The sequence below is a fragment of the Berghia stephanieae genome, chromosome 7 (assembly GCF_034508935.2).
Source record: "Berghia stephanieae isolate SIO BIC M18660-M18661 chromosome 7, UCSD_Bste_1.3, whole genome shotgun sequence".
NCBI classification, from domain to species: domain Eukaryota; kingdom Metazoa; phylum Mollusca; class Gastropoda; order Nudibranchia; family Aeolidiidae; genus Berghia; species Berghia stephanieae.
In genome coordinates, this window is record NC_088366.1 from 24,048,801 (window position 1) to 24,062,102 (window position 13,302).

Sequence of the window (13,302 nt, forward strand, 5' to 3'; positions counted from 1 at the left end):
TATCTTCTGTTTACAAGTTATTTCTCATAATTTTGGAGCTAAATTATTCATTAATTTGTTACTAATTTTTTTTTTTCTGAAACAAAAAAAAATGATGAAAGACAGATTAATTATTCCTTGTTACTTGCTATTATTTAAATTTAATTTTGTGATAATTATCTGCGTCTCGTAAGCAAGGTTTCAATTTTGGAATGTGTCGATATGGATACAAGAACGAGAATACTTTTGGTGACATTTTGTGACACATAAAACCGCGGGAAATGTGAAATTCCAGGAAAAATGGCGAGACGAGTGTTGTTTACGTAAAAATGATGACCATGGACAAATGATTGTCAAGGTAATCCCATCGTAATATGCGTTAACTACACGAAATAAACACTGATTTTACAGAGAGGATTATTTTAACATAAAAGCATAATTATGCAATTGTCAACGTTGACAAAATACAAAATGATACCGCCGTGAAAGCGAAACCATTATTCGCAGTACTGCGAATAGAGGTGGCCTTTATTATTATTATATTGAATTATTGTTGCATTTTCATTTATTTTTTGAGACTCAATAATCAATACAAAAATGCCAACTGGTACAAGACCCTCTCAAAGTACTGAACTAAGTCACAACTACCATCAGGACACAATCTCCTAAAAAAAATCACATGCCACATGCACATGATCTTCAAATTCAAAACAGTAGATCAGTAGAAAAGTCTAATTGAAGTAATTGTGGTGAAGGAGAGGCAGACCAAATTATATGGGCCCCTGACAGGGTTGAGGACAACGGAAAGGATTAGATTAGACATTCAAACATGAAAGCAGGATGCATGACAAAAATGTTAGAAGAAAGAAACCTCATCAGCCTCCAACAAAGAAGAAAAACCCGTCTGTCATTCATGTTCAAGATTATAACAGATCAAATACCATCAATAAAGGCAGGCTCCTTTTTCACGCCAAGACCAAACAAAAGAAAAATCCGAGCATTCACTTTTGCCAACCACATAACCGAAAACCCCATTGAGAGATACACCACAAACAATTTGAACTGCTTCAAAATCCCACTGACAAGAACACAAAACTACAGAAATTCTTTCTTCATTAGAACTATCTCGGAGTGGAATGGGCTGGATGAAGTGGTCATCATGGCACCACACCTAAACGATTTCAAGGCCCAACTGACATAGGCCCGCGCCCAATGAGGATGCCGCTGAAATACAACCAGACCATTGGTTTCTTCAGCGCCAACCATACAGACAGCAACATATAAGGGGAATGCTGAAGAATCACTTTCAAACGAAACATTATACATCCCACTACGCAATATTTTTAGTCAAGCATAGACACTTGTTGACGACACTCGGCAGTGTGACAGATGTTTTTTTTTTCTCTCTCCTCTTTATTCTTCTTTTCGGTTCAGGCACCCAATACCATAATGCTGGCGACAAGCGCTGCGCCAAGTTGTATGCGATCAGAATGGCCAGCAATTGTTCATGACTTGGTGCTGTCACTATTTCTTCTGGCAGATTGTTCCATTCCTTTGTCTGTGGTTCATGGGAAAAAGCTCTGTTGCCTATAAGCTATGTTTGATCTGTTGATTATGTATGTCAAGGAGTGGGTACTACGGGTGCTATGACTGCATGTTGACAGTTGTGGATTTGTGTTTGTTAAAATTTTAATTTGTGCAATGGTATTTGTAAGGGCAGATAGCCTTTATTGCTCTCAGTGACTGGCCAATGTAGGCAATTCAAGTGATCTCATTTTTGTCACATTTGCTATCTTGGACAATGGACGCCATACAAAGTTTAAAAAGCAGAGAGTGTCATGAGATTCATTTCACCAACTTTAGTGGCTTGATCAGGTTTACCAATCCTCAACACTAATAAACACTCTTTCATGAATGGACAGGCAATTAGCCCATCCCGTATAGTGGAAATCATGCCTTGATGATGATTGCCTGTCATATTCAATATTTTATTTTTTTTGTTCATGTTTCATGGTCGCCTAAAACTACTAATAATAATACCATAGCTGCCAACCAGTATGATAAAATCGTACTTAGTACGATTTGGCCAATCCAGAAAAAGAAAAAAAATCCAGAAAAAAAAAAGAAAAAGAAAATCTGATAAAAATTATCTTGGGAGAAAATTTTCGCCACAAAGGAGGCTGTTAAGCCCAAGCCTCAGTAATCTGCTTCTGTCACCACCTCCCCATCACTTATGCCTACCCAGTATGATGATAAAGGTAAGCTTCTCTTAGTATTACAGTTCTGACCATTCTAGTACTTAAGTACATTAATAAATATGCCATTTTAAGACATGAATTGGGCGTCCACGCCGCACCTCATATAATAATACGTTTTTGCATTTTGAAAAGTTGGCAGCTGTGTAATACCCTCACTGACTACTGTTTGATAGTAAGCATTTAAGAACTTATGTCCTGATTAACTTAGTCTCAAGACATTTTCTGTTTGTTTTTGATGCATATAATGAGAGGTTTGACTTGAACGTGTGTTGAGTAAATAAGTAACGTGTGAGATCAATATTCAGCATTATGGTAAAGCCCTCAGCTTTATTTTATTTTTTTTTATTGTTTAGCTTTGTTTTCTTTTTCTCCAGATAGTCTTGTTTTTTTTTTTAAATTATGAATAAAATATCTACTTTATTGAATTGCATTTTAATTTAATTTATTTATTTATTGACCACCTCTATTTGCAGTAGTACTGTAAATTATATTCGTCATTTGCAGTAGTAGGAGTAGATATTCATTCATTTCAGTTAGGTAGTTGCAGTAGCCTACTAGAGCTTTATTGTTTAGAGGATTGGGCGCAAAATATAAACTACAATATTATTATTATTATTATTATTATTATTATTTTGTAATTATTATTAATTTTTAAAATTATTATTACTAATACTATTATTTTGCATTTCATTGACGATGACGATGTGTCTGTTGTCGTGTAGTGATGGAAGTGTTGATGTGGTGGTGGTGATGATGTAGTAGTGGTAGTATGACTATAAGGATAATCATGATGATATAATGATGGTGGCAGTTGCTGCAGTTTTGATAAGGATGTGGTAGTGGTACTAATGATGATGATGTGATAGTTGTGGTTGTTGTAGTGGCGGTGGTAATGATGATGACGAAGAGGAGGATGATGATGTAGAGGTGGTGGTGATTGCTATAGTTTTGATAACGATGTGGAGGTTGCTGTGGTAGTAGTAGTAATGATGATGTGGTGGTGGCTGTAGTAGTAGAGATAGTTTATTGATGGTAACTTCTATTATTTACAGGAGCACTGAGATATGAGTCATGAGCAATGGCGAGAGTGTGTGTGAAAGAGAAAGAGATTCCTGGAACTTTATAAAATATATTTAACTAACTTTAAATAATACAATAAAAAGGGACGGAACTATTCTCATTAAAGTAATCTGACAGATTTCAAGATGTGAACGAATGATCAAGTCGGAGAGGTGGGGACAGGGAAATTTTCACGGATTGGTTTGGGGTAACAAAAACAAAACAAAACATGATCTTGTCAGACTTGAAGGAAAAGTCGAAACGTTCAAAATCTCAAACCTCAGTCACACAAAATGTTTCAATCATCCCTCCTTTTCTTTCCTTCTCAAACTAACACACTCATTGAACAGAAAATAGTGTTGTGTTCAGTGAGAGGACAAAAACTAATTTTCAGAGATGGCAGAGCGCTTCTGCTACTGTGAATACTGGTTCCACGGTAGTCCCACTAGTAGTACTTCGTTATTTATTTATTTATGGTCATGGTGTCTTAATTTCATAGAAGTTATAGTTATATCTTACAACTACAACTAACCAATATTTCATCTGAAAATTGAATAAAATTCATGAAAAGAAAATACTTCTTAAAATTGATTTACCAACAGTTGCAAATAAAATCAATTTAAATTAAAATGAGAGACTGGCATCAAAAGAACATCATCAAAGCTTCTCAGTGTTGTGTTTCCAAAGTCAGTTACTTTCCATAGTTCTTCTAAATAACTTATAATCTCTTTTTTGTCGACTGTTATAAAAAAAATTTTCTTTTCTTTTCATAGCCCCATATGTATTTTTAACTTTTCTGTCAAATCAAGTTTAGGAATATTGTTAAACAAAGCCTTTGCCATAGAATGGGATCCTGAATGCATGTTGTTTTGTAACAATTTTCAATTCGTTTTGTTTTTTAAAATCTAATGCAACTTTTAGGTCAATAATTTATATATTTATGATTCTCTTGTCAAAACTATTTGTTAGAGTTATACATATTTAGCAACATTTCTCTTTTTCTGTTTATTGCTCATTGTGTATAGACATGTCATGGCTACATTGCCAAAATAACGATGTTTCTGAGGTCTTTATGAATTAGTTTTTTTTGTTTTGTTTTTTGTTGTATGTGTTTTTTTGTTTTGTTTTGTTTTTGTTTTCCGGGGTTTTTATTTGTTTTTTTAATTTCTCACAAGTGAATTTAAATAGTTAAATGAAATCAGGGATTTAGATTAATTTAGAAAGATCTAACACTAACATGCTTTATTTACTATGATGGCAAACCTGGTTCTTGTGCCTGCTCAACATGTGAGCTTTGCTAGAGATAAAATTACTCTATTTTACCCTCCTCCTTAGAGTCAAGTCGCCATAACATTTCAATTTATTGATTTATGACCAATTGGAAGCATTTGTGATGTGTGATTAAAAATGTGTTCTATTCATAGAGAAAAATGTTTTGAATAAATAAAATAACAGTGATGATTTTTTAAAATTAATGAATTGTGGATGGTCTCTGATTCTTCAGATTTATTGAGAAAAATTGTATGGCAATAATTATCTTGATCATCAGATTTGAGTTTCACGTAAGTAACTATGGGGGTCCCAAAAGCTCAGTTTGTAGAGCACTCACTTCACACGCAAAGAGACCGAGATCGATTCCAAATGAAGTCGAGATTTCTTTTTCTGCACCCATCAGTGATTGGGTAGCTGGGTCTGTACGATCTAGTGTACTTTGTGGTACACTAACGTCCTGTCTAAAGGGTAGCAAGCAATTGCTCTTGTCAGTCTCACTAGGATAAACTCTGGCTCCACGAGCTATTGACTCTGAAGGATATTTTTAAAAAGAAGTTACTGTGGGACAACAAATAGTGACTTATCTACTGCCACATTATCATTGAATGCATTGACATAATTTGGACCTTACTTAATTATATGCTATCTTATAATCCTTGCGTCCAATTATACTCTTATTCAACGTTGTATGTTATCATTTTCCACCAAAAGGGTAGTTCCAGGAAGCACAAGTCATTACACCAAGTAATAAGTACTCTTTTTGTGAAAAAGGTTTGGTATTCATTTATAATCAGATAAATTATGGAATAAAATACGGTTTGGACTAAAATTAAATTTGACAATTAAAGAGTTAATCATTAATTGATGTAATTTTTCCTCCAGGTACAAATATTTACATAGAAAAGTTGCAGCACAGTATTTCGACACTGCACGTCTTTTCATAAGTTTTTATTTTTTTTACCTTCAGAGAACTGAGCTAAGAAGACTTGATGTGATGGCTTTCTTGTTTCACTTTCAATAAGTGTATATCATCAAAAGGAAGTCAAAAGATGTCTGAAACTACTGTCAAAATGTTTCATCTCTATCGAATTGGTCCTCCAGCCACCAAATCTGGAGTTGTGAATGTCATGGAGTAAATACTTTACTAATTTAATAACTATTGATAAAAAGTGTTAGTGATAGTATTTTTATGCAACATTGATATAGAACTACAAATTCCAATAAGATTATTTTCATTTGATTTTTTAAACATGAGCAGGTTTACTTATAGGGATGGGGAGGAAACAATTTGAAAAGGCTATGAATGTTGATTTTAAGGGCAATAAAGGAAATAGAGAAGTAAGACTATAGCACTTTGTTGTTACAGAGTACAGGGGAATCTGCTTAAGATAAACTGCTTGGGATCAGAAACAAAGTTTATCTTAAGTATCTTATTCACTTTCAAGGGAAACAACATTTCATTCCAAAATTAGTTGTGGGTCAAATTAAAAATCCAGTAGCCTCCCCTGTTCATGAAAATGCAGTGCATGGCTCAATTATGCATCCACGGTCTTGTCATTCGGTAGCCTTTTTTATTTGTTTTGTTTGTTTTTCTTTCTTTTTTTTTTTTTTGGGGGGGGGGGGGGGGGTGTTACATGGAGGCTGCTATGACAGAGAACAATATCTTGTAACTGGACCAATACTGATTCAGGTTTATTTAAACCAGACTTTGATTAGTTGGCTTTTTTAAAAGGAGATTTAACTGGACTGGACTTATTTTAAAAAAGATTTTACTTAAGCAAGTTTTATCTTATATGGAATCCACTGTATTGGAGAAGATCAACTTTTTAAAAATCTGAGCTTGTTACTTAATTCTCAAAACATGTAACATTAAGACATAATTTTCATTCTTTCCATGACCTCCAGTTTTGAGAAAGTTACCTCACTAATTGGACGAAATAGAGGAAAAGTGGATTTTGTACTAGATTCCTCCAACCATGTTGCTAGCCAATACATTTCACGTCTGCACTCAAGAGTTGTCCGTCAAGAAAACAATTCTCACAGGCTTTTTGACGACAGCTTAAATGGTGTTTTCATCAACAATACAAAAATAATGGGTTTGTAGAGTGATGTGTTTTGTCCCTAACTCATGATCTTTTGATTGTTTAGAATTTCTATATAATAATATTATATAGTAGTTATTATGTTATAATCATTAACCACACTCGCTATTCACTCAAATGTTCTCTCTCTCTCTCTCTCTCTCTCTCTCTCTCTCTCTCTCTCTCTCTCTCTCTCTCTCTCTCTCTCTCTCTCTCTCTCTCTCTCTCTCTCTCTCTCTCTCTAACAAAAGTAAAATAAATGACTGGATCAAAAGTAGGAATAGAAAAATATTATTACAGTCGACTCTGCTTAATCGCACACCCTCAGGAGTTCGGATTGTTGTATCGATTAAGCAGAAAAGCTAATGATAGCATCTAATCCCCAGCTTTAATCTTTAATGTGCAATTCATGTAGGACCTTTCCCTCTGAGTTTTCTACGGGCTTGGGACTGTCATATTCAAGACATAGCCCCATTAAAATGTTTGCTTTCTTAATTTAAAAATTTTTAAAAACATAATTTTTCTTTTTTCTTTTTTTTTTTTGGGGGGGGGGGGGGGTTCTTTTTGTTTTTATTTTTTTAATTTTCTTTTTCATGTTTTACTGACACAAAATGTGACTTTATTGTTGTAAGAACAATAATCGTGAAGCGTTGATTGCTTTCTATATTCTGTGCAAACTGTTTATAAGCCCTTGTCTCCAATCCCGCCAATGTAGATCATCCATCATGCGTTCTTCCTAGATGTTTAGCGGCATTGTTTGTCCACCATGTCAAGTTTTTCAGTGCTTGTCAGGGTTGGTTTGTCACATTCCGATGACTCATCCTCATCTTAATTATCCAGGCGTTGTCTATTGTGTGGCTGAACGGAGCTCAGTAGCTCCTGAGATGTCAGATCACCTCCGATGGGTATATTATTGTCCATTGTAAAGAATTGATCAAATGCTTCGGCCGAAAAGTCGTGAGGAACGGGAACAGCATAGTTGATTTCATATGGCTGTTGGTTGTCACTGTAATCAATGTGTAGCGATTAAGCGGAGATGGTGTGCGATTAAGCGGAGTGATTATATAGAAAAAATTCAGTTTTTTGGGAATGTGTAGCGTATAAGCAGAGTGAACTGTGTGTTCATCAGAAACAGATCTGTTATACGTTTTTGTAGAGAGTATACCAACAAGTGTGATGAATGATGAGGAGACAAGTTCTGATATGGGCTAAGAGTTTAAGATCACACCACATTAATTGGAACTCCCTTCCATAATTAACCACACCATGTGCCAGGCTATTGTATTATTGAAATCACCAAAGCAAAGGTCATTGACCTACATAATGCGATGCTATAGCATCTGCCTGAAATGAATACAGAGCTGATCATCATCCGCATGTCATGCTTCTGGATAAAATTCGACTCCAATAGAAACTCTTGGGGTTCCCGATAACTCAGTTGATAGAGCGTGTGCTTTACATAAAATGGGACTGAGATAGATCCGGGGTGCAGTCAATTTTTTTTTTCTGACACTTCCCATCCCCCTGTCCACCTAGCAGTGATTGGATGGCTGGATTTGTTAGGTCTGGAGGAAAGTACTTTGAGATAGACTGCTTTTCTAACCAAAGGGTAACAAGCATTTACTATTGTTTGTTTCACGTTATAGAAACTGGGATAAACTCCAACTCTATTGGTCAAATGGCTCTGGACTATTTTAACTCTTATAGCAGTCAAATTCAGTGTACAATGACCATCCTTCATCGACCCTTGCTGTGTCCTCTGTTCTCCTATATCATTTGTCCTTTACAAGTGGCTTTGTGTCTTTGCTCTGGAGATAAATTGGTCTCTCATGGGTTCTGTCTCGAGTCTTGGTGAGAGGTAAACTATTAGACTGATTTATTTTGATATTGTGAGGGCTGATTATTTTTCATTGCAAATCTTCATGCCTTTATATATTGTGTAATAAGAATTTTAATATGTAACCCACTGACTCAAAGGCATATTATTATTATTGTTATTATTATTATTATTATTATTATTATTATGATTATTATTATTATTATTACTATGATTGTTGTTGTTATTTTTATTGATATGTCAGTTAGATGCTGAATATGGAATTTATAACTAAAAATTGTGAGACTTGAGCTCAAAGTAAATGTTTTATAGTGGACAATAGATATAATATTTTAAAGCCTGTACAATTTCTTATTTATGGTCATTACAACTTTTAATCCACTTTCACATCATCTGGTTCACTCTGACATGATATTGGATTGCAAACATATAAGATATTTATATTGTAATCATTTGAGTGAAAGGGGGTAACATTTTAAATGGAAATCATATAGCCTGTGGGACTTTTTAATAGTAGTTTCAAACTAGAGAAACAAAGTAATATTGTTCTTCGATCTTCTTTAGTTCTCTCTTAAACACTACCCCTTTGTGTCTTAAAATTTTAGGTTGATATGAAAGTTTAAATCTTTCATATACTATATCTTCTCTCTCCCCCTCCCCCTGCTGAAATGACTTTAGATTGCCTTAAGTGCTGTAAAACTCTTATGAAAACAGTTACAGTATATTTTGAAGTGAAAAGGCAGAAGGAGCTGAAAAGTAAACCAATTTATGTAGAATCAAATGGATAGTAACATTAGGAAATTAATCTATCATAAAGTATTTTCTGCCCAATCGAAGAGACCCAGCTATCCAATATCCAATCACTGGGTCAACAGAGGGCTCAACAAATACACCCAAATCACCTTCATCTAAAACTAGTCTGTTGCTTGTTAGGGAAACCAGATCTGTTTGGTGATTTACATAATACTTTTGTTATCTTGCAGGAAGCGTTGTTCTTCAAGAAGGTGATATTGTCACATTTGGTCATCCCTATGGCGTTCGTCTTAAGCCAGGCGTTTGGGCCAGACAACCAGACTCGGAATACCAGTTTATTGTGAGTTTCTTTTTTTTTCTTTCACGGAACCATGTTATCCTCCATCTAAATTATTTATCATCATCTCTTGTATTAACTTGAAAAAAAATGGAAATCAACTCTTGAAATCTTATAAAATATTGATTTGCTTTTTGAATGCATATACGCCATCTTTCAAACTAATTACATACAATTTTCAATATTTTAGGATTTGTAGGAAAAAATCCTTTAGTTTTGACGCATTTTAGTACCTTCTCCTTTATTATGAAATGATGATGAATGTGATGGTTAATATTATTATTTTTTTTATCATCATCGTCATTGTTACCATCATTGTTATTTCTGATTTATAGATTGAAACAAAAGTCATTAATCTGAACTCCCATAGTGGGCAGGGGGGTACATACTGTGTCTTCTATCCCCTTTTATCTGTTTTCCAACATGATTTCAGTCTTTGTCTTGGAATGAGATTACTTGGTTTTGTCCTGGCCCTGGCCGGAGTCCTAGCTGGGAGGGAAACAGTCAAATGCATAGTTATTGTTTTGGGAGATGATATTTTTTTCCTTGTAAATCATCTCTCTGTTATGTAATATTATATTTGTTATTTTCAATGTATAATGTAAGCATTTGAGTGTATTCCTCTTTGTTGGATTTTGTGCTTGTGTCTGGATGAGACTTATAGGTGATCTCAAACTAAGTACATTGGTGGTATGCTCTTTGAATCTACATCTGATCCCTATTTGTTCCCAGTTCCCCTATGTCTTACTTTTTCTTGGGTGCTTTAATTGTAATTCTAGAACTTTTTACTATCCCATTTTCTTCCTTTTTACTGGCGCTGATATAACCTAAATGTGTTGCAAGCGCCGTAAAACCCTTAAAAACAAAAAACAAACATAAATCTTAAATCAAGCGTGTCCGGTATGTAAATACAATGTTAACTCTCTTAGGACTAATCCCGTAAATATATGGGACCAGTCGCCGGCTTTGTAGACTAACCCCGTACATATGCGGGATCACACAACGTGAAAACTATTTTCGTTTTTAAGTGCTCGTGCATAAGTGACTCGTCTTCAACGCTAGTTAAACATTTTACAGTTGAATGGTGCAGGGCAGTATTGATACTCGATTACTAGTTTCAATTTTATAGAGATTTAGAGCATGTCAGTCAAGATGGACAAAGAATCAATTTTTATCTATATTCTTAGCTTCTGATCCGAAATGGTTCAAAATATGAAATATGCCACTCTAAAATGGATTATGCTCAAGAATTAGTTACTTTTGACGTTTTTGTATTGTTAGGTGTAGAAAACCTCAGTCTCAAGAGAGTTAATTTAAAATAGATATTGAAAATAAATAAGATTGAAAATTGTCAGGAAATATTGTGAAATATCCATTTATTGCATGTTCTAAATCCACCTTTATAGAGTAAAATTATCTTTAATTCAAAATGATTTAATTTACTTCTACAGTTTGAAAAATGCAATTGTGATAAAACAGAAGTTCCGAAGTCAACCATTCTTGAAGACAGGGTGAGAAATCAAATTCACATTGTGAAATTTTATTTTGAGAAAATTGATGTTAAATACAATTGTTGGAATAATATCTATTCTTCTTTTCATGTTTGGTTTCAGCTTTCAGTCAGTGAGCATTTCACCTTTTTGGATTCACCCTAAAATTAGATTAATGAATAATAATAATTATTATTATTATTATTATTATTATTATTATTATTATTATTATTATTATTATTATTATTATTATTATTATTATTATTATTATTATTATTTATTATTATTATTATTATTATTATTATTATTATTGTTATAATTATTATTGTTATTATTATTATTATTATTATTATTATGATTATTATTATTATAGCATGAGAGTCATTATTTTCTCAACTGACACATTTATTTTTTCAGGTAAACACTCATCCTTCAGTATTTAAAAAACCTCAGCAAATTGCATCCAAAACGTCAGCAAGTCATAATGACACCAAAATCAAATCATCTCCAACAATCACCAATAATCAAGCCGTCAAGCCTTGTGTTTCACCAGCACCTTCTAACCCTTCATCCAAAGATAATCTTTCTATCCAACCTTCAAAACAATCATCTGTTCTATATGACAAGCCAGAAACGAATCCACTTCCTTCCAATACTTTGTATGGATATTCATGTGGCAATGATGATTCAACGGCAACAAATATTTCATCTAAGACATCCACTTTTAAAAAAGATGTTGAAGAAAATGGTTCTAATCTTGAAACCTTTGGTCCCATGAGAGATTTGAAAGAAAATGTGGCTATTGAAGAAGCCAGTTCAATAATAAACAAATGTATGACAACCATTGCAGGGATGACCAAAGCTTTGGTCAACAGCAGCAGCAGTGATTATTCAAGAAGTGATTCCATGTCTAAGTATGGTTGTGCGTCCACTTCTTATCATATAAAGGTAATGACTTTTTAACTTGCTTTATTTACCATTCAACAGGCCACTTTTATCAAATGGGGTTTAGGAAATGTTAATTTTGTTATTTCTTACTGTTAATTTGAGCTTAACTTGAGCTTTTATATAGAGCAATATCCACTAAATTTGCTCAAAGCTCTTTACAAATGGTCCCTCACCAACAGCAATACTTAATATGTAGAACGAGACAGGATGACTGTTAGGCGATATTACAATTTTTTCGAACAGAGACAACACTGTTAACGGCCAGGTCCTCATTTTACACCTGATTACAGTGAGAGAATGTGAGGAAAGAGCCTTTTCCAAGAACTCAACTATGCGCAGAGTGAGGCTCAAACCCAGGACCTTCCGATCCGAAAGCAAGTATCTTACCACAAGACCACATAGCCGCTTGTTCTCGTTGCTGTAGTTGTAATTATTACTGTCCTACTACTACTAGTAGTAGTAGCAGACCTTACTGTTGTTCTCGTTGCTGTGGTTATTGTAATTATTACTGTCCTACTACTAGTACCTAGCAGTAGCAGACCTGCTTAATTGAACATTTAAAAATTCTTAATTTCTAGAAGATAGCGGACACCAAAATTAACTTTAAAATTCAACAGTTTTCTCAATGATTTTTTTTTTTTTAAACTTCAGAAATTTTTTAATTGTGTAGTCTGACACCAACTTTCATTCTCAAACAATTTGAATCACTTAGAGTTAGAGATGCCCATGAACGTATGAAACTGGAGCCAAAATTTTGTAATTCTACAAAAAAAAAAAATTGTAATTTAAAGTAGGCAGGTTTGTAGCAGTGATTGCAGTAGTAAACAGCAACGAGAGCAGCAACAACAAATAACAAAACCATACAATTAGTAGTAGTATAGTAATAGTTGTTTTTGCTTTTTTTTTTAGTTGAAGTAGAAGTAACAGTTGTATTTGTTGTTAATGGAAGTAGTAATAGAAGTCATATTTGTATTAGTAATGGTAGTAGGAGTAGTAATGATAACAATAGTAGTAGTTGTACAATAAGTGGATTCTAACAGACTGGAGGAAACGAAACAGCGTGCTTGAATCCCAGCATGCCGAAATCGGATGTTCATGTTATAACAACTTTTTATAAAAAATAAATTCTGTGTACTCAGTTGTAAAATGATTATCTGGCTTTTAACAGCTTTGTCTCTGTTGAGAGAAAAAATGTAATATCGTCTAACAGGCGTCATGTCTTGTCCTACATGTTAAGTGTTGCTGTTGGTCAAGAACCATTTGTAAAGCGCTTTGAGCATGTTTAGTG

The 13,302-nt window shown here is 33.9% G+C and overlaps 1 protein-coding gene across 1 annotated transcript in view; it reads left to right on the forward strand.

Annotated features, from left to right (window-relative positions):
• The first annotated feature begins 236 nt into the window (after nt 1–236).
• The window catches only part of LOC144976919 (uncharacterized), a 28,504-nt gene continuing 15,438 nt past the window's right edge, over nt 237–13,302 (forward strand). The window contains exons 1-6 of the mRNA XM_078921523.1: nt 237–337; nt 5,536–5,700; nt 6,474–6,664; nt 9,470–9,579; nt 11,028–11,087; nt 11,484–12,014. Coding sequence (XP_078777649.1) covers nt 5,618–5,700; nt 6,474–6,664; nt 9,470–9,579; nt 11,028–11,087; nt 11,484–12,014 — 975 coding nt within the window. The 5' untranslated portion in view covers nt 237–337; nt 5,536–5,617. The remainder of the gene's footprint in view (nt 338–5,535; nt 5,701–6,473; nt 6,665–9,469; nt 9,580–11,027; nt 11,088–11,483; nt 12,015–13,302) is intronic.